The sequence below is a fragment of the Salvelinus fontinalis genome, chromosome 42, assembly GCF_029448725.1.
Source record: "Salvelinus fontinalis isolate EN_2023a chromosome 42, ASM2944872v1, whole genome shotgun sequence".
NCBI classification, from domain to species: domain Eukaryota; kingdom Metazoa; phylum Chordata; class Actinopteri; order Salmoniformes; family Salmonidae; genus Salvelinus; species Salvelinus fontinalis.
In genome coordinates, this window is record NC_074706.1 from 24,937,223 (window position 1) to 24,961,174 (window position 23,952).

At 42.4% G+C, this 23,952-nt stretch overlaps 2 protein-coding genes across 2 annotated transcripts; both read left to right on the top strand.

Annotated features, from left to right (window-relative positions):
• The first annotated feature begins 3,982 nt into the window (after nt 1-3,982).
• Nucleotides 3,983-8,650, top strand: LOC129840940 (zinc finger protein 583-like). The gene is made up of 3 exons (XM_055908991.1): nt 3,983-4,470; nt 4,798-4,928; nt 5,809-8,650. Exons 1-3 carry the CDS (start codon nt 4,212-4,214, stop codon nt 6,961-6,963), a joined length of 1,545 nt encoding a protein of 514 aa, XP_055764966.1. The 5' UTR covers nt 3,983-4,211; the 3' UTR covers nt 6,964-8,650.
• A 96-nt stretch (nt 8,651-8,746) lies between these two features.
• LOC129840941 (gastrula zinc finger protein XlCGF48.2-like) lies at nt 8,747-21,650 on the top strand. The gene is made up of 3 exons (XM_055908992.1): nt 8,747-17,958; nt 18,355-18,485; nt 18,685-21,650. Exons 1-3 carry the CDS (start codon nt 17,676-17,678, stop codon nt 19,762-19,764), a joined length of 1,494 nt encoding a protein of 497 aa, XP_055764967.1. The 5' UTR covers nt 8,747-17,675; the 3' UTR covers nt 19,765-21,650.
• The last annotated feature ends 2,302 nt before the right edge of the window (nt 21,651-23,952 follow it).

Consider the following 23,952-nt stretch of genomic DNA (forward strand, 5'->3'; position numbering starts at 1 on the left):
TTGCACGCGCCATGCTCTACCAACTGAGCCACACGGGACCACGAGCACACAGATGAGCTTCCCTGAGACAGTTTATAAAAAAAAGATTTGGTTGTGTAAACCCACAGTTTCATCAGCTGTCCGTGTTTTAAGTCCCAGACAATCCCGCAGGTGAAGAAGTTGGATGTGGAGGTCCTGGGCTGGCGTGGTTGCACGTGGTCTGCGGTTGTGAGGCCGGTTGGACGTACTGCCAAATTCTCTAAATTGACGTTGGAGGCAGCTTATAGTAGAGAAATGAACATTAAATTCTCTGGCAACAGCTCTGGTGAACATTCCTGCAGTCAGCGTTCCAATTGCATGCTCCCTCAAAACTTGAGACATCTGTAGCATTGTGTTGAGTGAAAAAACTTCAGATTTTAGAGTGTTCTTTTATTTTATCCAGTACATGGTACACCTCTGTAATGATCATGCTGTTTCATCAGCTTTTTGATATGCCATTCCTGTCAGGTGGATGGATTATCTTGGCAAAGGAGAAATGCCCACTAACAGGGATGTAAACAAATTTGTGCACAAAATTTGAGAGAAATTAGCTTTTTGTGCTAATGGAAGATTTCTGGGATCTTATTTCAGCTCATGAAACCAACACTTTACATGTTGCTTTTATGTTTTTGTTCAGTGTAAGTGCCTGCTACTGCATTTGTTGCACAGGGGGTTATGCACAAGTGTACTGTTATTGCTTGTACTGGAAAATAGAGTGCCATATAAGCATGCTAACGTGGCGCATCTCAATGTAGCCACTTACTGTTGCTGTTGTGGACTGTAATTTACGACTCTGTGGCACTAGGCAGATCAGAGCTTTAACCCGACAAATTCAGATGACAGCTTCACCAGGCTTGAGAGAGTGCCAGTAATCTTTATTTTGGTTTCTCTCTTTAGTGTTTATTATTTAGGTTAATGTTATACTGCTATGTTTATAGCCCTATGTATAGTTGTTATAATAGTGTAATGCTATGCTTATTCATTCATGTATATATCCTGTTTACATTGCATATTTATAACGCTTTAACAACTGTTCACAAGTTGTACATATTCTTACCTTGTAAAACAACAACAGTTGAACTGCTATTCACATCCATTCCTAACTTTAACCATGAAGATCACACCCTAATGCTTTAAAAGGCTGGCCATGGCTCATATCATCATCCCAGACACCATGGAGCCACTCTGATTTACATACCGCCCAAGCAACTGCTTGGCATCTAACCGTAAGGCTCTACAGAGGGTAGTGCATACTGCATAGTACATCACTGGGGTCGAGCTCCCTGCCATCCAGGACCTCTATACCAAGCGACGTCAGAGGAAAGCCCTGCTGAACAGTTAGTCAAATGGCTACATTGCCGCACGAACATTTTGGGCGTGAGCCCTTCTTCAGTAATGATGTCATTACCTAAATGTTTGGCCTATTTATAAACTACTACAAAAACATACAGCGAAAATAACATTCTTCATTAAGGCCTGCTGGGGCAAGAGTGTCCAAGTGGACTATCCAATATGGCTCTCTTTGGAGAAGTAATTTAGTCCCATCACCTCCCCTACGTGGCGTTACGTGTATTTACCGGAGTGCTGTCCTATTTCTGTTCATTGGATTATATACAAGGATCGAGCACTTTGTTTTTCTTTTCATACCCTGACTATTTGCAATGACACCTTTTTATTTGCACTGAGTCACTGACTCTCTTGCACCAGCTCTATGTACACTCACTGGACTCTGACACTTACTACACTGACACTCCAACACACTTTCACACTCTTCACATATGCTGCTGCTACTCTGTTTATTATCTATCCATCTAGCCTAGTCACTTTTACCCCTACCTACATGTACATATTACCTCAACTACCTCATATCCCTGCACATTGACTCAGTACCGGGACTCCTTGTATATAGTTTTGTTGTTGTTTTATTTTGTTATCATTTCCTTTTTTTCTAAATGTTCTATATTTTTATTCTGCATTGTTGGGAAAGGGCTCAAAAGTAAGCATTTCAAAGGTAAGTCTACACATGTTGTATTTGCCATGTGACAAATAAAATGTCCTTTGATTTATGTGAAGGGTTGTTTATTCTACATGGACCTGATACTACATTTGAAAGTTATCAAAACACTTTGTTTGGAATATCTTATTGTGTATTTATTCCATATATAAAATATATATTATTCTCTCTGCAATGTTGGGAAGGGCCTGTAAGTAAGTATTTCACAAAATATTAAATGTTTTGATCTACATACATTTAGCAATTCCCCTTTAAAGAAAAATATGAATTTTCATTGTTGTCAGCAGAATCAACCAATCAAATGTATTCATAAAGCCCTTTTAACATCAACAGATGTCACAGAGGGCTATACAGATACCCAGATGCATTTGGAATAACAGAGTAACAGATTTTAGTGTTGAATAATCCTGGGTAGAATGTTGCATTTAGAAATGGTATATAAACCTAAAAAGTATGTTAAATATTGTGTTTGTACTGTGTAGGCTATATGATGTTCACAAATGCCAATATATATTTCCGATTTCATGCCTATTAATGCAGTTTAACAAATTGATGCAGATTTTTTGTTGAGACGTGTGGGGTTTTCATACGGTGTATTTAACACTTGATTATGTTCAAAAAACACAAAATGGGACGTTTCATTCTAAGACTTTAATTGAGACTCTTTAGTATACATCATCTGATCTCACCCTATTCTGCATACACCCAACAGCTCTTTATAACCAATATACACTTACTAAATATACCTACACATATCCATACATTAACAAACACCTACTGTACACATAGTCAGGTTTGTCTGATGACTTTTGACTTATCATAGCTGACTCATATTTACCCACAACATCATATTTATGTCCACCATGATGGATTTAATAACAATTAGGTCACTCTGTAACAGTATAATACTCAAATGTAGGTGGGGATGGGTAAACACTACATGTTGAAAGTGTGTTTATCTGTGTGTGCGTACCTGAGGGAGTATTGTTCTATGTAATCTGTATCACCTCTCTCTTCCAGGAGAAGGAGGAGGGGTGTGAAGAGGGTCTGGGGAACCCTGAGGGGACCATGGTCATGGAGGAAGTAATTTGTCACATGCTTCATAAATAAGAGGTGTTAGAGAAACAACTCTGAGCAGGAGTGCTTATTAGATAATAATAAATAAGACTATGCAGACAGATGGAAACCTGATCATCGACCAGCCCTTCTACTCTGAGATTCTTTGTGGATAAACCCAGGTCTTGGTTAAATGTGTCTTAAGTCTGTGCATGCCCTTGAATAATCAAACCATTAAAGAGTGTCAAGTAATCAAATCAACTAACATGTTTGCATAGTACTCATAGCAATTCCTCATTGCCCAATCAGAAGATGCTCCATAGCAGGGGGCTCATATCAGATTTCTTGATCCAACATCCTCTCACTCTGTATCTCTTACAGTCAGTAGACATGGAGGATGGGAAGCCTGATCTGCTGCTAGTCAAAGAGGAGACAATAGAAGACGGTCCAGAGAGCATTGACCTGCTGAGTGGACTAAAGATGGGGGAGCAAGGTAAGGGAGAAATACATATAGCCTACATACAGTAATAGAATAGTGATGCACCTGGTTATTATTATTTCTTAATTTATACAATGAAATCAATACATACAGTAATAGATCTTCAATGGGAGTAGTGATGCACCTGGCTCTATTTCTTTCTTACATTTCTTCATTCATAAAATTAAATCAATACAACTTTAGTACTATCGGGTGAGGGCATTCATAACCGACCGCTCAGACGAGTTCCAGCTAGCCCTTTTTTCAAGTCTGTTCTGAGTTTGAAAGATACTGATCATGAATAGGAGATTTGATGTGTAATGTAAAAAAAATAGTACCGTAATTCAAAGAACAGCGCGCATTCCCTTTTCATTTAGCCACACCCTTTGAGCTATGACGCCTACCAATAACGTCCTTTCTCTTCAGTGTAAACGGAAGTAAACCATGACCAATAACTATTTCCAAGTTAGCGTTTTTCTTGTTGTTATTTAGACGTTTATTAACACCATCATGGAATTCAAAATATGATATATTTAACTGCTCAGCATCACATACTTACCGCGTGTAGTCTTTAATTTGCGTTGGAGACAGGACTTGCTTGATAGATAGTATATAGGTGACGCTAGCTAGCTGCTAAGGTTAGCTATGGCTAACTGTATGGTTTTCCACACTCAAATAGCCTCCATCATGGAGATGCTAGCGAATGCAGCCGTGGCAGAGATCTGTAAACTCGTCGATGACGACTATGCAGTGTTTCGTTTGGAAATAACTCAAAGCCAGAAAGAAAACAGGGCATTGCGGAGGAAATTACAGCTACAGGAACTGAAGGTAGCACGGGAGCGCGTCCTCGCCAGTCGTCCCAGTAGTGTCAAGCTTGTCAACCGATACAGAGGAATGGCAAGAGGTACATTTTGCAACAGGCCAATGCTGAGGGGCACCCCGTTCCCTTATGCACATGTGTTCAGACGTGTTACCCAGAATTGGTTTTTGGAAAGTATTCAATAATTCCCCCAGTCCCCTGATTACTTACCTAACCAGGTTCTTGATTGACTGTTTTTCCTATTATTTACTCAATGAAAACAATATGTTGCATGGAACACAATACATTTATCAATAAATAGTAGGCCTATATCAAGAACTTATGAGAAGTGTTAGATTACATCCACTATGTAGTGTTGAGCATTGAAAGTAGCTAACCGAACCACCTCTTTTGCCCCAATCACTCTCTCAGGTGAAGGACATCTCACTGGAGGCCACAGGAGCTTAGTGAAGCCAGTGGGACACAATACATGGAGAGATGACCAACCAATCACTGTTGATGAGGGGAATGGAACCTCAACCCAGCACGTTATTGTGATAGAGGTTAGTGTAATAGTGTTGAATTGAAAGTGTAAATCAAATGTGGCCGTTTATTTCAGAAAGGCTACCCCCAGCTATTCACTTGCTTACATGTACATCCTTATATATCTGCCATAAGCAGGCATGTGCACAGATTGGGCTCCACTTGTGCAGAGCACATGCCCCTTTGCCCTTCCAGTCTCCAAAGTGTCCTTTTGGGTGGTGGTATAATTTCCTAAAAAAAAAATTTTTTTATACTTTTTTGTCATTGTTGCTCAGTACGCACTGATCGCAAGTTGTTGTCAAGCTTGCCACTCCCCACCCTGTTGGTTGCGCCTGTTGGTCGCTCCTGTTGATCTGCCCTGTACGGAGCTTGCGCACGCCCGGTTGTGCCTATTTCCCAGTCTGCCCTGTACGGAGATTGCTACTGAATAGCAACAGTGCTGCCACAGCAGAATAATAAAAAATGTAACACTTGATAACACATGATTTAGCCTACATCATCGTCCATGTTTGGTCTGGTTGGCTGATACAAGCAGCGGAGACAGGCAGAAATACAGAGGTAAATCACAATCAGTAAAATAAATTGAGCTAGCTAACTAGCAGATTTACATCAATCATCAACACCAATGATCAGCCTATAGCCCAACCTCTTTTCCCAATGCCCAATGCCAATCATGTCTTCAGAAGTCACTGTAACTAGCTTGCTTACAATTTGTGATGATGAGTGAGTGAGTTGTTGCAGAAATAAATAGGCCTATGCTCGTTATTTATTTTCGCTACTGAGGCATTTTGGGGGGTCTCTGCATGGCCCCGCCCATAGGAGAGCTTGTGAGACTTACCTATGACATTTTAATCTAATTCAGCTCGTGTACCGATAATAACCTCTTTCCTCTTGTGTTAGTCTGCAGATACAGAGGCTGCAGGTCCTGGGGTAAAGCAGGAGAGGTCTGAAGGAGAGGAGGATCCACGACACAGCAGCGACATCCAGACTGGAGCGCCCCATGTAGTCACGAAGGACCCCAACACCACCCCAGCGCAGCCCAGGGACATCAGTAGAACGCCGAACGCCATCCTCAAGTCTGAGACAGAGACTTTAACGAGGCTGGGGAGACTGGACTGTCCTGCTCCTCGCTCAGAGTATTTATTTTACGGTAACCCTAGCCAGAGGACAGTTCTGTCCCATCGGGACTCAGGTGATGCGTTACAGACTGGCAATGATCCGACCTGTTCATACACTACAGAGATGATACCTGGTGACGTGCCTGTGGGCTTAGATACACAGACTAATCCAATAAGAGGGGACTGGAACCAGTACAGTAGTAGTGTATACTCTGAAGGGTTCCTAGATAAGAAAGGGGAGGGTCTGATCGTAGATGAGGTGACTGTGAAAGAGGAGGGCGATGCTCCTCTGATATGGAATGAAGACGAGACTCACTTAAGAGGACAGTCGCAGGGCAACACTAGTGACTTCTTAGACTACAGGGAAAGCTTAGAGCCAAATCCAAATATCGCAACCCACTCCCCTTTACACGCGCTCAGGGATCGCGAACCAGTGTCCACGTCGATGGCACCTTCCGATTCACACGGCCGCATCCTTTTCGATCAGGTATTGAACTCAAACGACAAGGCTCGAATCCAGGCTTGGGAAGTGGGAGCAACATCCGGCGGTAGTAAAGAGAAACGGTTCTTCTGCATGTTCTGTAACAAAGGCTTCAACTGTCCCCAGAAGGTGGAGATCCACCAGAGGGTCCACATAGGGGTGAAACCCTTCAGCTGTACCCAGTGTCACATGGGCTTCTCCCAGGCTTGGAACCTGAAGATCCACCAGAGGGTCCACACAGGGGAGAAACCCTACAGCTGTAGCCAGTGTCACATGCGCTTTGCCCAGACTTGCAACCTGAAGAGGCACCAGAGGGTCCACACAGGGGAGAAACCCTACAGCTGCCCCCAGTGTGAGAAGAGGTTCTCACACCAGCACCAACTGAAGATGCACCTGAAGGTCCACACTGGCGAGAGGGCCCAGTATTACCCCCAGACTAGCAGTAACGAGTCATGACCTCCGTTTAATTCCACGTGACTCACGGTAACTAGGCTACTCCAAAACTGCGCTCTGTAAATTAATAGCGCTGATGGGCGTTAGAAGCCTGCCAAACTTGCTAACAGCATCAATTCGCTAATAGCCTGATACTCAGCGCTCTAGATAAAATGATAAAGTGTTGATTTCTGAAAATGCATGTGTATTGACCATGCCATTCAATTTCAAGTTCCACATTTTTGTATTTAAATAGACTCACTGAAAAACTCTGCAAAAAAAATAAATTGCCCTTTTTCAGGACCCTGTCTTTCAAAGATAATTTGTAAAAATCCAAATAACTTCACAGATCTTCATTGTAAAGGGTTTAAACACTGTTTCCCATGCTTGTTCAATGAACCATAAACAATTAATGAACATGCACCTATGGAACGGTCGTCAAGACACTAACAGCTTACAGACGGTAGGCAATTAAGGTCACAGTTACGGAAACTTAGGACACTAAAGAGGCCTTTCTACTGACTGAAAAACACCAAAAGAAAGATGCCCAGGGTCCCTGCTCATCTGCGTGAACGTGCAAGGAGGCATGACGACTGCAGATGTGGCCAGGGCAATAAATTGCAATGTCCGTACTGTGAGACGCCTAAGACAGTGCTACAGGGAGACAGGATGGACAGCTGATCGTCCTCGCAGTGGCAGACCACATGTAACAACACCTGCACAGGATCCGTACATCCGAACATCACACCTGCAGGACAGGTACAGGATGGCAACAACAACTACCCGAGTTACACCAGGAATGCACAATCCCTCCATCAGTGCTCAGACTGTCTGCAATAGGCTGAGAGAGGCTGGACTGAGGGCTTGTAGGCCTGTTGTAAGGCAGGTCCTCACCAGACATTACCGGCAACAACTTTGCCTATGGGCACAAACCCACCGTCGTTGGACCAGACAGAACTGGCAAAAAGTGCTCTTCACTGACGAGTCACGGTTTTGTCTCACCAGGTCGGATTTGTGTTTATTGTCAAAGGAATGAGCGTTACACAGAGGCTTGTACTCTGGAGCGGGATCGATTTGGAAGTGGAGGGTCCGTCATGGTCTGGGGCGGTGTGTCACAGCATCATCGGACTGAGCTTGTTGTCATTGCAGGCAATCTCAACGCTGTGCGTGACAAGGAAGACATCCTCCTCCCTCGTGGTACCCTTCCTGCAGGCTTATCCTGACATGACCCTCCAGCATGACAATGCCACCAGCCATACTGCTCGTTCTGTGCGTGATTTCCTGCAAGACAGCAATGTCAGTGCTCTGCCATGGCCAGCGAAGAGCCCAGATCTCAATCCCATTGAGCACATCTGGGACTTGTTGGATCAGAGGGTGAGGGCTAGGGCCATTCCCCCCAGAAATGTCCGGGAACTTGCAGGTGCCTTGGGGGAAGAGTGGAGTAACATCTCACAGCAAGAACTGGCAAATCTGGTGCAGTCCATGAGGAGGAGATGCACTGCAGTACTTAATGCAGCTGGTGGCCACACCAGATACTGACTGTTACTTTTGATTTTGACCCCCCCCCCTTTGTTCAGGAATACATTATTCCATTTCCATTAGTCACATGTCTGTGGAACTTGTTCAGTTTATTTCTCAGTTGTTGAATCTTGTTATGTTTATACAAATATTTACACGTTAAGTTTGCTGAAATAAACGCAGTTGACAGTGAGAGGATGTTTCTTTTTTTGCTGAGTTTATTATCCGAAACATCTCATCCATCCTCCAAACCTCTCTCTCGCTCTCTCTCTCTCTCCAATTCAATTCAATTTGCTTTATTGGCATGACGTCACAATGTACATATTGCCAAAGCTTATTTACAATATAAAAATGATTTTTTTAGCAGGCGAAACCCCGAGGACAAACCATTCAGATTTTTTTTTTTTTTGAGGTCACACTCTTTTCAATGAGTTTTCATTGGGAAACCAGATTTCTAAGGGACATGCTTGCAGTTCCTACCGCTTCCACTGGATGTCAACAGTCTTGAGAAATTGGTTGAGGTTATTCCTTTGTGTAATGAAGAAGTACAGCCATCTTGAAAGAGAGTCACTCCACGTGTCCTGTTTGTTAGAGGCGCGAGACCAGAAGGCTAGTTATAGTTGGTTTTAATCCTGTATTGAACACAGATCATCCCGTCTCTAATTTGACCGATTATTAACGTTAAAAAGTACCTAAAGTTGTATTACAAAAGTAGTTTGAAATGTTTTGGCAAAGTTTACAGGTAACCTTTGAGATATTTTGTCGTCACGTTTGAGCAAGTTGGAACCTGTGTTTTTCTGGATGAAACGCGCCAAATAAATGGACATTTTGGATATATATCGACGGAATTAATCGAACAAAAGGACCATTTGTGATGTTTATGGGACATATTGGAGTGCCAACAGAAGCTCGTCAAAGGTAAGGCATGAATTATATTTTTATTTCTGCGTTTTGTGTTGCATCTGCAGGGTTGAATATGCTTATCTCTCTTTGTTTACAATGGTGCTATCCTCAGATAATAGCATCGTATGCTTTCGCCGAAAAGCCTATTTGAATTCTGACATGTTGGCTGGATTCACAACCAGTGTAGCTTTAATTTGGTATCTTTCATGTGTGATTTAATGAAAGTTTGATTTTATAGTAATTTTCATAGTTATTCATTTTAATTTGGCGCTCTGCATTTTCTCAGGCTTTTTGCCAAGTGAGACAGTAGCGTCCCGCCTAAACTCAGATTTTTGGATATAAATATGAACTTTACCGAATAAAACATACATGTATTGTGTAACATGAAGTCCTAGGAGTGTCATCTGATGAAGATCATCAAAGGTTAGTGATTCATTTTATCTCTATTTCTGCTTTTTGTTACTGCTCTCTTTGGCTGGAAAAATGGCTGTCTTTTTCTGTGACTTGGCTCATACCTAACAATCGTTTGGTGTGCTTTCGTCGTAAAACCTTTTTGAAATCGGACACTTTGGCTGTATTTACAAGTGTAGCTTTAAAATGGTGTAAAGTACTTGTATGTTTGAGGAATTTAAATTATGGGATTTCTGTTGTTTTGAATTTGGCGCCCTGCAGTTTCACTGGCTGTTGACGAGGTGGGACGCTACCGTCCCACATACCCTTAAGGCAATTAAAGCACTGTTTTCTTTCGTGTGGTAAGGCTCTCCAATCAATTATTTTTCACGAGTGCCTAGGGTTCATGAAAACGTAGCCTACCTCAAAATACCTGTGTCGTTATTCAAAATGTTAATTGAAGGCCTATGTCCTCATAGTTTGGGGGGGGGGGGGTGACATTTTTTAGACCCAAGCTATAAGCTTCTGTAGCGCCGAACCTACCAAGTTGATTTATGCTCTATAGAATGTTTTAATTATATGCCCAGCCTTTTCTCAGTTTATCTTTTTTTATTTTTACAGTTTATAGCATGTTAAATATGATCTATTATTGGGAGCCTCTGTCAGCAATACCCACATTCATTTATAACTGTCAATTTAGTGTTAGTTTCTTTCAATTTGTAGCCTACATTTCATATTGTTCCATTGCCATTCCGTTAACTTTTCTTTCCTCTGTCACATCCTTGTAAGTTGTTCCAGAGAGTCGCTAGCATTAGTGGATCATATTAGGCTAACGTTGTGCAATAATTTGGGACATGTAGCCTATTTGAATCATTATGTAACTCAGACCACACGTAGCAGTTTATACCTGGAGCCTGGTGCACAGTTCATGATTACTGGACCAGACATTAGGCTACAATTCCATGATTAGTGAGGGATAACGTATTTATAGGAATATTGTTGAACCCCGATTGTACAATTTTCTCACCTTCCAATATCTTAATCGATTTAACTTGAATATGGCAACTTTCAGGATGAATCCAACCACTGTATTTTTGATTCATTCATATTTTGTGTGTCAAGGCTCTCCAAACCATTTTTTTGTGATTCATAAATACTTTCCTTACCCTGAAAATAATCTACAAGATCAGAGTATTTTTTAAATCTACTAATTGGTGCTGAAATGGAGGCGAATATGTATACATTTAGATGGCTTTCTTTCATTTATCACTAATAATTTGAACCCGTTCTCTCGATATATTCTAACGAGTCTGTTAAATAAAAAAATATATAAACATGTTGGATTACATATTGAAAATGGTTACGCAGCATTGATGTACTGAGCTGTCGGTTTGATTGAGGCTTCAGAAGTGCATAGGAAAGGCGTACATTTCCTAAGTCTAAATCAGCCCTCATTGAGTTTCTACGTCATCAGATGGTGTATTAGCCCAAATCCATATTTTATCAATAAGATGTCCCTACTGTTGGTGAGTGCATCTGTCATTTCAAATGGCATTGTGATTACATGAATGAAGAATGAAATCAAATAAATCGTAAATGCAACATGTAAAGTGTTGGTCCCAGGTTTCATGAGCTGAAATAAAAGATCCCAGAAATGTTCCATATGCACAAAAAGCTTATTTCTCTCATTCTGCGCACAAATTTGTTTACACCCCTGTTAGTGAGCTTTTATCCTTTGCCAAGATAATCCATCCACCTGACAGGTGTGGCATATCAAGAAGCTGATTAAACAGCATGATCATTACACAGGTGCACCTTATGCTGGGGACAATAAAAGGCCACTAAAATGTGCAGTTTTGTCACACAACACAATGCCACAGATGTCTCAAGTTTTGAGGGAGCGTGCAATTGGCATGCTGACTGCAGGAATGTCCACCAGAGCTGTTGCAAGAGAAATTAATGTTTGTTTCTCTACCATGGGCTCCTGAGTGGAGCAGTCGTCTAAGGCACTGCATCTCAGTGCTTGGTGTCACTACAGACGCCCTGGTTCGAATCCAGGCTGTATCACAACTGGCCGTGATTGGGAGTCCCATAGGGCAGCGCACAATTATTCCAGGTTTGGCGGTTTAGGCTGTCATTGTAAATAATAATTTGTTCTTAACTGACTTGCCTAGTTAAATAAATAAATTTAAATATAAAACCTCTAAACTTGTTTTAAATAATTTGGCAGTACATTCAACTGGCCTCACAACCGCAGACCACGTGTAACCACGCCAGCCCAGGACCACCACATCCGGCTTCTTCACCTGCGGGATCGTCTAAGACCAGCCACCTGGACAGCTGATGCAACTGGGTTTGCACAACCGAATAATTTCTGAAGAACTGACAGAAACCGTCTCAGGGAAACTCATATGAGTGTTCGTCGTCCTCACCAGGGTCTTGACCTGACCGCAGTTTGGCGTCATAACCGACTCCAGTGGGCAAATGCTCACCTTAGATGGCTACTGGCATGCTGGAGAAATGTGCTCTTCACGGATGAATCCCGGTTTCAACTGTACTGGGCAGATGGCAGACAGCATGTATGGCGTCACCTCATGGTGGCGGTGTGGTTGTGGTATGGGCAGGCATAAACTACGAACACAGTTGCATTTTATCGATGGCAATTTGAATGCACAGAATAAGAGACTAATGAACAGTGTACACAGTCTAGGCAAGAAACAGAGCCCATGCATTTTTTGCGACTTTCAAATCATCAGACAATAGTCACATCATGCAGCCAATGTTTTTATTTGTAAGTCATTCTAAAGTTCATCACAACTAAAGCAGCAAATAAATGAAGTGTATAGGACAGGTTTCAAATGATCACTTTTTACATTCAACACAGAATAGCCGCTCCATGGTGCACTCGCTCGGCAATCATTAGATAAAAATATCCTTTCTATTTTATTCAGCTATGTTCACTTATTCTTCTCACTATAAAGTTATATATAATAAAAGAATGGCACAACAATTATAAGCATATCTTGTCTGCTGTAAATGAACTAGCCTACAGCCTAGGCTGCCGTTGGCATGGCATAGCCAGATCAGTAAAATACAGTGGGCCTCAGAATATGAAGTTATGTTCTGAAATACCCATTTAGCCATGGGGCGTAGAGACAATGTTGCAGTTTTAAAGGATGTTTGCTGCTTTTCTACAAATTTTGCCATAGGGTAGAGAGAACTATTTGCAGTTTTGAATATATCTGAGTGAATGACTAACAAAAATAAATGTGAACCCTGTTGGTAATTTGACAATGATTACTACAAGTTTAGATAGCTAGACTAATTTAACAATCTAAAAAAAAAATAGCTGACTAATTGAGGAAAACAGTTGATCCAACCAAAATGTGAACTTTAACCTTTGTGTATTCTACTATAATAACTCTCAACATTATGTTGAGACCCGCCTGGGGGGGGTTAACGGCAGGCCTACAAAATTGGGTCTGCCAATTGCCCATCCTTGGACTACTAAATATACTTACACATATCCACACAAATGGTAAACACTCCATGTTTAAAATGTGTTTTATCTGTGTTATGCATGTGTACAGTCGTGGCCAAAAGTTTTGCGAATGACCAAATATTAATTTCCACAAAGTTTGCTGCTTCGGTGTCTTTAGATATTTTTGTCAGATGTTACTATGGAATAGTGAAGTATAATTACAAGCATTTTATACGTGTCAACGGCTTTTATTGACAATTACATGAAGTTGATGCAAAGAGTCAATATTTGCAGGGTTGACCCTTCTTTTTCAAGACATCTGCAATCCGCCCTGGCATGCTGTCAATTAACTTCTGGGCCACATCTTGACTGATGGCAGCCCATTCTTGCATGATCAATGCTTGGAGTTTGTCAGAATTTGTGGGTTTTTGTTTGTCCACCCGCCTTAATGGGATTAAGGTCTGGGGAGTTAATTGGCCATGGACCCAAAATATTGATGTTTTTCCCCGAGCCACTTAGTCCTTCATGCTGGAAAAGGCATTGTTCGTCGCCAAACTTTTCCTGGATGGTTGGTACCATTCTTTATTCATGGCTGTGTTCTAAGGCAAAATTGTGAGTGAGCCCACTCCCTTGGCTGAGAAGCAACCCCACACATGAATGGTCTCAGGATGCTTTACTGTTGGCATGACACAGGACTGATGGTAGCGCTCACCTTGTCTTCTCCGGACAAGTTTTTTTCCGGATTCCCCAAACAATCAGAAAGGGGATTCATCAGAAAAAATGACTTTATCCCAGTCCTCAGCAGTCCAATCACTGTACCTTTTGCAGAATATCAGTCAGTCCCAGATGTTTTTCCCTTAGATAAGTGGCTTCTTTGCTGCCCTTCTTTGACACTAGGCCATCCTCCAAAAGTCTTCTCCTCACTGTGCGTGCAGATGCACTCACACCTGCCTGCTGCCATTCCTGAGCAAGCTCTGTACTGGTGGTGCCCCGATCCCGCAGCTCAATCAACTTTAGGAGACGGTCCTGGCGCTTGCTGGACTTTCTTGGGCACCCTGAAACCTTCTTCACAACAATTGAACCGCTCTCCTTGAAGTTCTTGATGATCCGATAAATGGTTGATTTAGGTGCAATCTTATTGGCAGCAATATCCTTGCCTGTGAAGCACTTTTTGTGCAAAGCAATGATGACAGCACGTGTTTCCTTGATGGTTGACAGAGGAAGAACAATGATTCCAAGCACCACCCTCCGTTTGAAGCTTCCAGTCTGTTATTCAAACTCAATCAGCATGACAGAGTGATCTCCAGCCTTGTCCTCGTCAACACTCACACCTGTGTTAACGAGAGAATCACTGACATGATGTCAGCTGGTCCTTTTGTGGCAGGGCTGAAATGCAGTGGAAATGTTTTTGGGGGATTCAGTTAATTTGCATGGCAAAGAGGGACTTTGCAATTCATCTGATCACTCTTCATAACATTCTGGCGTATATGCAAATTGCCATCATACAAACTAAGGCAGCAGACTTTGTGAAAATGTATATTTGTGTCATTCTCAACTTTTGACCACGACTGTACATGCCTGAGGGAGTGTATGTCTGTGCAATCTGTATCACTCTTCCAGGAGGAAGAGGAGGTGCTGCTGGTGAAGAAGGAGGGGTGATATGCTTACTTAGGGTCCTTGTTCAACAATGTAGAGTTAAAGATTATATTTTTTTAATGAAACATTGGAATAGTGACACAAGGTATATTACACAGTGAATAACAATAATGATTAAATATAACATAGCTATATACAGGGAGTACCTAGTCGATGTGCCTATGTACAAATAGGCAGGGTTAAATTGACTAGGCAACAGCCTAAATAATAAACAGTAGCAGCAGCGGGTAACGTTAGCCATTCGATTCGCTATTTAACAGTCTTGTTTAGCAGTCTTATGGTTTGTGGGTAGAAGCTGCGATAGACTTAATTCGAAGTTTTTATGAGCATTTATGTACGCTTGTTCTCATGTTGTATGTTTGGTCTCGTCGCCTTCGCTCCTCTGTGCTGTGTGCACCTTCCCATTTAGCCTACACCAGAGATTTGTATATAATGACGAGATGCACGTCTCCGTCCTAATAATGGGAGTCGTTGTCCCAAAGGCCGCAATGCAGTCGACAAACCCCAAAATAAGCCCATAGAAACACATTGGCCTTATTTTGGACATATTTTAGCAAGTGAAATCTCTCGTTTCGCCTGTTCCTCTTTGGTTTACACGCACACCAAACCTCTTCCCTGCCTTTCACGTTAACAAAGTTGAGAGATCACATCTTTCTCTCTGACAAGCGAGTTCAACTCTCCATTTGAATTTGTTTGGTCGACCAGAATCGGTCATATGTACACCAAAACACATTGAGACATTTATTATACTGTAATAGAGGAGAAGGAGGAGGAGGAGGAGAAGTTAACTTTTCAAAACGACACCCTTTTTAATGTCTCAACTATACTAATTGCGTCCAGAGCAGACACTACTAAAACAAGAGTATCAATGAACTTTGATTCTGGGAAATGAATGTTGAGTTTGGGGTACCGCTAACAATATTTTAGCCGAAGACCGTTATAGTTCCTGTCTAGTCTGTTTTATAAATGTGTAATAAGCATAAAACACAATTATATAAGGAATTAGCAACTGTTCTTCTATAAGGAATTGGCAACTGTTCCAATTCACCTTTCTGCGGGACAATTGCCTAAATACACTGGAGTTGCTTACCAAGACGTCATTAAATGTTCCTGAGTGGCCAAGTTCCAGTTTTGACTTAAATCAGCTTGAAAATACTTGACAATGGTTATATAGCAATGATCAACAACCAACTTGACAGAGCTTGAAGAATTTAAAAAACAATAATGAGCAAATATTGTACAATCCATGTGTGCACAGTTCTTAGAGACTTACCCAGAAAGACTCTACAATGTATTGACTCAGGGGGTTGAATACTTATTTCATCAAGATAAACAATAATATATCTTCCATTTATAAAAATAAAAAAAAATCACATTTTTATTCCACTTTGGCCGAGTATTTTGTGAGATCGTTGACAAATAATGATAATTAAATCCATTTGAATCCCACTTTGTAACACATCATAATGTGTAAAAAGTCAAGGAGTGTAAATACTTTCTGAAGGCACTGTAGCTCAATATTTGAATTATTAATTGTAGTCTTTTTTGCTCATCTTCATCAAGGGTGATAATAGTTATGGAGGTGACTACATATACAGAACATAATATAGGGTCCACAAACTCAAGTCTGGACCTCGAAGCCAGTTCCAATGTACTTTGTCATTGTTACCCTCTAAATCAGGGACAAATTTAGACCTGGGACACCAAGTGTGTGCAATTAATTATCAGGTAGAACAGAAAACCAGGCTCCAGGCCTCATAGGGTAAGAGTTAAAGAGCGACAGCCTTTAAAAAGCAATGAATCCCTTTGAAAACGGGTCAGAAACCGTTATTCTAGTGTGAAAATGGACTACAAAGTGTAAATAGGATGCTTTTGGTCATAAAGTCAGTCTCTTCTAAAACGGAGTTTGGAACATCCGTGCATCACAACGGGTAAATGAAGGTTGGGTTTTGATTTGACAATGTCCATTTGCTCACTAACACGGGGTGAACATCTGCAGTGGCTGTGCTCTATCCAATAGCATAGACGGTGAGACAGACCTGCCCATCAGCTCCTTAATGTAAAATTGTGCAACTAAAACCCCCTCGGCAAAAACGTCAAAATGAATGAAAGATTTTAGTTATCTTAGTTAGATTCATTATGGGGATTTTGAGGACGTGAATTAGGATCCTGCGTCTACAGTGTTTCATGGGGGCTAATCATTAACCAAATGCGGAATCGGTGAGGAAACACACCTCTAAGACTGAAATCTCTTTTTTTTTAATGAGCAACAGAAAAACACACGTGCCAATCAGCTTGTTCAGTGGCTCTGTAAATACCGCTGATGTTGGGTATCAATATTTACCTTACTGAGGTGATGTAGTTGGAATAAAGTAATAATATTATTTTCTACTCTATTCTTGTTAACACACTGTTCTTTCTAAACAAGTCTGCTCTCAGCTTGAAAGATACTGACCATGAATATGAGATTTGATGTGTCATGTAATAAGCAGTAACGTAATTCAAAGAACAGCGCGTATACGTTATTCATTTAAAGACGCCATTTTGAGCCATGACCCCGACCAATTAGATCCGTTCTCTTCAGTGTAAACGGAAGTGAACATTGACCAACAACAATTTCGTACCTTAGTGTTTTTATTGTTGTTATTTAGACGTTTATTAACACCCTGGAACTCAGAATATGACTAATTTAACTGCATAGCCTCACATACTTACACCCAGGTAGTATTTAATTCGCGTTGGAGACAGAACTTGGTTGGTAGATAGTAATGCTAGCTAGCTGCTAACAATGGCTAAATGTATGGTTTTTCACACTCAAATAGCCTCCATTATGGAGGTGCTAGCGAATGCAGCCGTTGCAGAGATCTGTAAACTCGTAGACGACGACTATGCAGTGTTTCGTTTGGAAATAACTCAAAGCCAGAAAGAAAACAGGGCATTGCGGAGGAAAGTACAGCTACAAGAACTGAAGGTTGCACGGGAGCGCGCAGAGAGGACAACTCGAGAGCGCGTCCTCGCTAGTCGTCCCAGTAGTGTCAAAATCCTCGACCGGTACAGAGGAATGGCAAGAGGTACATTTTGATTTTGCAGAAGGTCGAGGCTGTGGGGCCTTGGTTCTTGGTCAGTTTTTGGATAGTATGCAATACTTTCCCATCTTGAATAATTCTTTTATTTTACCTTTATTTTACAGGGCAGGTCAATTAAGAACAAATTCTTCTTGCACAAAGACACAATACCATATTCTATTCAGATTCTTGATTTACTGAATTTCCGATTGTCATACTAAATTAAAATAATCTGATGCATGGAACATAATCAATCCATCAATAAATAGTATATCAATATGTTATAAGTGTTACCTTAGATCCTCCTTGCCAATTGTAGATATTGTCAATAGTGTACAATACAGGGTTAAGCATGGACAGTACCTAATTGAACTACCTCTTTTCCCCCAATCACTGTCTTAGGTGAAGGACATCTCACTGGAGGCCACAGGAGCTTTGTGAAGCCAGTAGGACACAACGTGTGGAGAGATGACCAACCAATAGCTATAGATGAGGGCAGGGGAACCTCCACCCAGCATGTTATCGTGAAAGCGGTTAGTGTAATAGTGTAACATAAAAAATTACAATAAATCAAATGTGGCCCGTTTATTTCAAAGGCTACCCTCAGCTATTCACTTGCTTACATGTACATCCTGATTTATCTGCCATAGGAGAGCTTGTGAGACTTCCCTATGACATTGTTATCCAATTCTACTCATGTACCGATAATTACCTCCTCTCTTCTGGTGTCAGTCTGCAGATGCAGAGGCTGCAGGTCCTGGGTTCAAGCTGGAAAGGTATGAAGGAAAGGAGGACCCACCACACAGCAGAGACATCCAGACTGGAGTGCTTGCTGTAGCTACGGAGGTCCCCACCCTCGCCCCAGCATTGCCCAGGGCCCAATGCAGCATCACGGAGGTCAGTGGAACGCTGAACACCGTCCTCAAGTCAGAGACAGACACTGAGACTTTAACGGTGGTGGAGCGACTGGGCGGTCCTCCTGCTCCCCGCTCAGAGTATTTAGTTTACGGGAGCCCGAGGACGGTTCTGTTCCATCAGGACTCAGGTGATGCGTTACAGACTGGCAATGATCCGTCCTGTTCATACGCTACAGACACAGAGATGATACCTGGTGACATGCCTGTGGGCTTAGATACACAGACTAATTCAATGAGAGGGGACTGGAACCGGTACAGTAGTAGTGTCTACTCTGAAATGTGTCTAGATAAAAAAGGGGAGGGTCTGGTCATAGATGAAGTGACTGTGAAAGTGGAGGGTGACATTCCTCTGACATGGAATGCAGACGAGACTCACTTAGGAGAAGGACACTCTCAGGAAAACAAGAGTGACTTCTTAGACTACAGGGAAAGCTTAGAGCCAAATCCAAATATCGCAACCCACTCCCCTTTACACACGCTCAAGGATCGCGACCCAGTGTCCACGTCTATGGCACCTTCCGATTCACACAACCGTGCCCTTTTCGATCAGGTATTGAACTCAAACGACAGGGCTAGAGCCCAGGCTCAGGGAGGGGGAGCAACATCAGGCGGTAATAAGGAGAAACGGTTCTTCTGCATGTTCTGTAACAAAGGCTTCAACTGCCCTCAGAAGGTGGAGATTCATCAGAGGGTCCACATAGGGGTGAAACCCTTCAGCTGTACCCAGTGTCACATGCGCTTCTCCCTGGCTTGGAACCTGAAGATCCACCAGAGGGTCCACACAGGGGAGAAACCTTACAGCTGTACCCAGTGTCACATGCGCTTCTCCCACTCGTCCAGCCTGAAGAGGCACCAGAGGATCCACACAGGGAAGAAACAATTCAGCTGCCCCTAGTGTGGGAAGATGTTCTCCCACCAGAACCAGCTGATGATGCACTTGAAGTTTCACACAGGAGAAAGGTTGTGGGAAGAGGTTCTCAGAGGAGCTACCTCAGGATACATAAGCAGAAAAAACATTTCACTCTATAATATAGAAAAGTAACCATTTCACTTGATAGCTTCTGACATTTAGATCAAACCTTGCATTAAAGACAGAGATACATTTTCATTTGGAATAACAAGAGTAACAGATTTCAGTGTTGAATATTCCTGTGTAGAATATTGCATTGAGACAGTGGCCTTGTCCGAATACCCATACTAGCCATAATACCCAAACTGCATACTAATTTCGGCATTGGATCTAGTAGAATTCACTCACCTTTTCCCACTCACGTGTTTGACAACACCTGATCATCAGATAAATTAATGCTCTGTTCCAAAATGAACAAATGGCGGGAGTCTACATAATCACACAATAGATGATGCATTCGGTGTACTATTTTCAACATTTCATATACTATAGAATTGTATTTTTCGGGATACTATTTATTACGCTACTATGGATTCGGACACGGCCATTGTGTGATATAAGGCATATATAAGCGTAAAAAGTCTGTTACATATCGTGTTTGTACTGTGTAGGCTATATGATGTTCACAAATGCCTATTTCATTACTTCCATTCAACTAATTGATTTTTTTCCCAAGACACTTTTCAATTAGAAAAATAATGCAGTTTGTCAAATTCATGCAGATTTTTGGTTGAGACATTACATTTGAGATTTTGGGTCATTTTAGCAGATGCGCTTATATAGAGCGACTTACAATTTTTGCATTCATCTTAAGAAAGCTGGGTGAGACAACCACATAACACAGTCATAGCAAGTACATTTTCCCTCATTAAAAAGTACTTATCAGCAACGTTCGGGCAGGGACTCTTCTGTCTTAGCTTCAGGGGGAAGCTGGTTCCACCATTGGGGTACTAGCACAGAGAAGAGCTTTGACTGGGCTGAGAAGGAGCTGATCCCTCGTAGGGGTGGGACAGCCAAGAGACCAGAGGAGGCAGAATAGAGTGCTCGGGTTGGGGTGTTGGGTTTGAGCATAGCCTGAAGGTAGGAAAGGGCAGTTCCCCTTGCTGCTCTGTAGGCAAGCACCATGGTCTTGTAGTGGATGCAAGTTTTGACTGGAAGCCAGTGGAGTGTGCCGAGGAGCGGGGTGACATGGAAGAATTTAGGAAGGTTGAACACCAGGCGGGCTGCGGCATTTTGAATAAGTTGCAGGGGTTTGATGGCACGAGCAGGGAACCGAGCCAACAGAGTTGCTGTAGACTAGACCAGGGTTTCCCAAACTCGGTCCTGGGGACCCCCCTGGGTGCACGTTTTGGTTTTTGCCCTAGCACTACAAAGCTGATGATGAGTTGGTTTATTTGAATCAAGTTTTGTAGTGCTAGGTCAAAAACCAAAACGTGCACCTGGGGGGGGGGGCGGGGGGGGAGTTGGAAAACCCTGGTCTAGAATGGAGATGACAAGCGCCTGGATTAGGACCTGCGCCGCTTCCTGTATGAGGAAGGGTCGTACTCTACGGCTGGAGTGAGTCACTGCTTTGATTTTTGCCGAAAATGACAGGGTGTTGTCCAGGGTCACGCCAAGGTTCTTTGCACTCTGGGAGGGGGCAACAGTGGAGATGTCAATCGTGATGGAGAGGTCTTGGAGCGGGCAGGCTTTCTACGGCAGGAAGAGCAGCAACATCTTGTTGAGCTTGAGGTGGTGGGCCGACATCCAAGTTGAGATTTCTGCCAGACACACAGAGATGCGTGTGTATGTGCGGTTTTCATATATGTTGTATTTAACTCTCGTTTATGTTTAATAAACATAAAATGGGACTTTTCAGTCTAAGACTTTCATTGAGACTCTTAAGTATACATCACATCTTATCTCACCCTATTCTGCATACACATGACAGCGCATTATACCTATATACTGTACAATTACTGTACACACGAAATACAGTGCATTTGGAAAGTATTCAGGTTTCAGGTTTTCAGAAATTTTTGCAAAAGTATAAAAACAAAAACTGGAAATAAGACATTTACATAAGTATTCAGACACTTTACTCAGTAGTTTGTTGAAGCACTTTTGGCAGGATGCACTTGAGCTCAATTTCAAGTCTCATTGCAAAGGGTCTGAATACTTATGTAATTAAGGTATCTGTTTTTTGTCTTTAATACATTAGCAAAAGAATTCTAAACCTGTTTTGCTTGTCCATTATGGTGTATTGTGTAGATTGATGAGAAAAAAAAGTATTTATTACATTTTAGAATAAGGCTGTAACATAACAAAATATGGAAAAAGTCTAGGGGCCTGAATACTTTCAGAATGCACTGTATACCTACACATACCCACACACTAACAAACACCTACCGTACACGTCAAAATAGTTTAGTAAAGTTTGTGTGATGATGACTTTTGACTTATATCTGAGTTATTTTTACACACATATTTATGTCCACCATGATGGGTTTAACAACAATGAAGTCATTCTGTAACTACAGTATCGGACTCAAATGTAGTGAGGATGGGTATATACTCCATGTTGAAAGTGTGTTTATTATCTGTGTGTGGGTGTATGTACGTATCTGAGGGAGTGTATGTACGTATCTGAGGGAGTGTATGTCTGTAATCTGTATCACCTGTGTCTTCCAGGAGGAGGAGGGTCCAGAGGTGCTGCTGGTGAAGGAAGAGGGGTGTGAGGGTCTGGGGAACCCTGAGGGTAGTGATGGAATGATTGATACTAAGCTCTGACACTCCGATGCAGTTTTCAAAGCACTACTGATTCGACACAACATATCGATGCTTGTATCAAAGTGGCAATACCACGTGACGATGACATTCGAAGCTTCGGACGTCACACTACCATCTGACAGGTGTCGGAACTGGTGCCGCGTTAAGGTGCTAGTCAGAACTAGGAAACTCTGACATTTCTGACTTGCCAACTGGTTGTAGTTATACGCGTGCCATGTCAATTTCCGAGTTTCCTAGTTCCGACTAGCATGTGAACGCAGCATGAGAGCGCATACCTCTGTTGGCAGTGTCGTGTCTTTGACAGCAGCATTAAAAAATCTTAGTCTAGATATTTCACTTTCTTAGTAGGTGGAAAGATAGCTTGGCGTAGAGCTATATGGCAGATGAATGTATCCTGAAACTGTAGCACACCTTTAAGAAACCTAATCATGAGCCAGTGGCTGCCAAGTGGACCATCCTGCTTTTCATTATGACATGCTGAAATGGCTGCTGCGTATACCTTAAATGTAGATGCAGCCCTGCCAGCATCTAACAAACACCTCAAGAATACAGTTCTTATGCCGCAAGATTCTGAAGCAACACCCTGCTCCCTACACCACTGGCAGAACACGCACCACCGTGTGTCATAGGTTGACGTGGTGGAGGGGGCTCTGGCACTCTGTAAGATGTTAACAACAGAGGGCTCCAGATCTAAACCAGACCATATTCGGTGTTCAGTGGCCAGGCCCACAGCTGCAGGCGGGAGGAATTCGGATACCACAGTGTTCAGGTTCACTGAGAGGTGTCCAGCTCTTAGTGGGGCCAGATTCTTCTGTGGCCACAGCAGAAGGGTATGTACCATCTGGTGGAGACGGATGGAACCCAGAACCCCTTGGTGGTTTATGTACGCTACCACTGTGGCGCTGTCTGTCTGTACCAGCACGTATGTCCCGCAGTTGTGGGAGTAAGTTGAGCAGAGTTAGTTCTCTCAACTCCAGCATGTTGATGTGGAGTTTGGACCAGCTGGGGCTCCATGTCCCGCTGGCTGCCTCCCCCCTTTACTACTTCTCAGCCTGTCAAGGAGGCATCTGTTTGAACCAGTTCCCTCTGATGGACTTTGCACAAGCATATCCCGCCTGAAAGGAATTTCAGGGATCGGCATCTTGCCAGTGCTCGCGTGCATTCCTTGGACACAGTCAGGCGACAATACCCGTGTTCCTTGGGACGTAAACCTTGCGGAGATGAGATCCATCAGTCTCTGACACTGACGAACAGTCACCTTCTGGTCTTGGAAAAAAGGTTGAGCTGATCTCCTATTTTCTGGACTCACACTTCAGTGAGGTGAGCCCTCATTAGAGATGAGTCGATCCTCATGCTCACGATGGTCACAGTTTGTATGGGGACCAGGTGGCTTTTTTGCGTGTT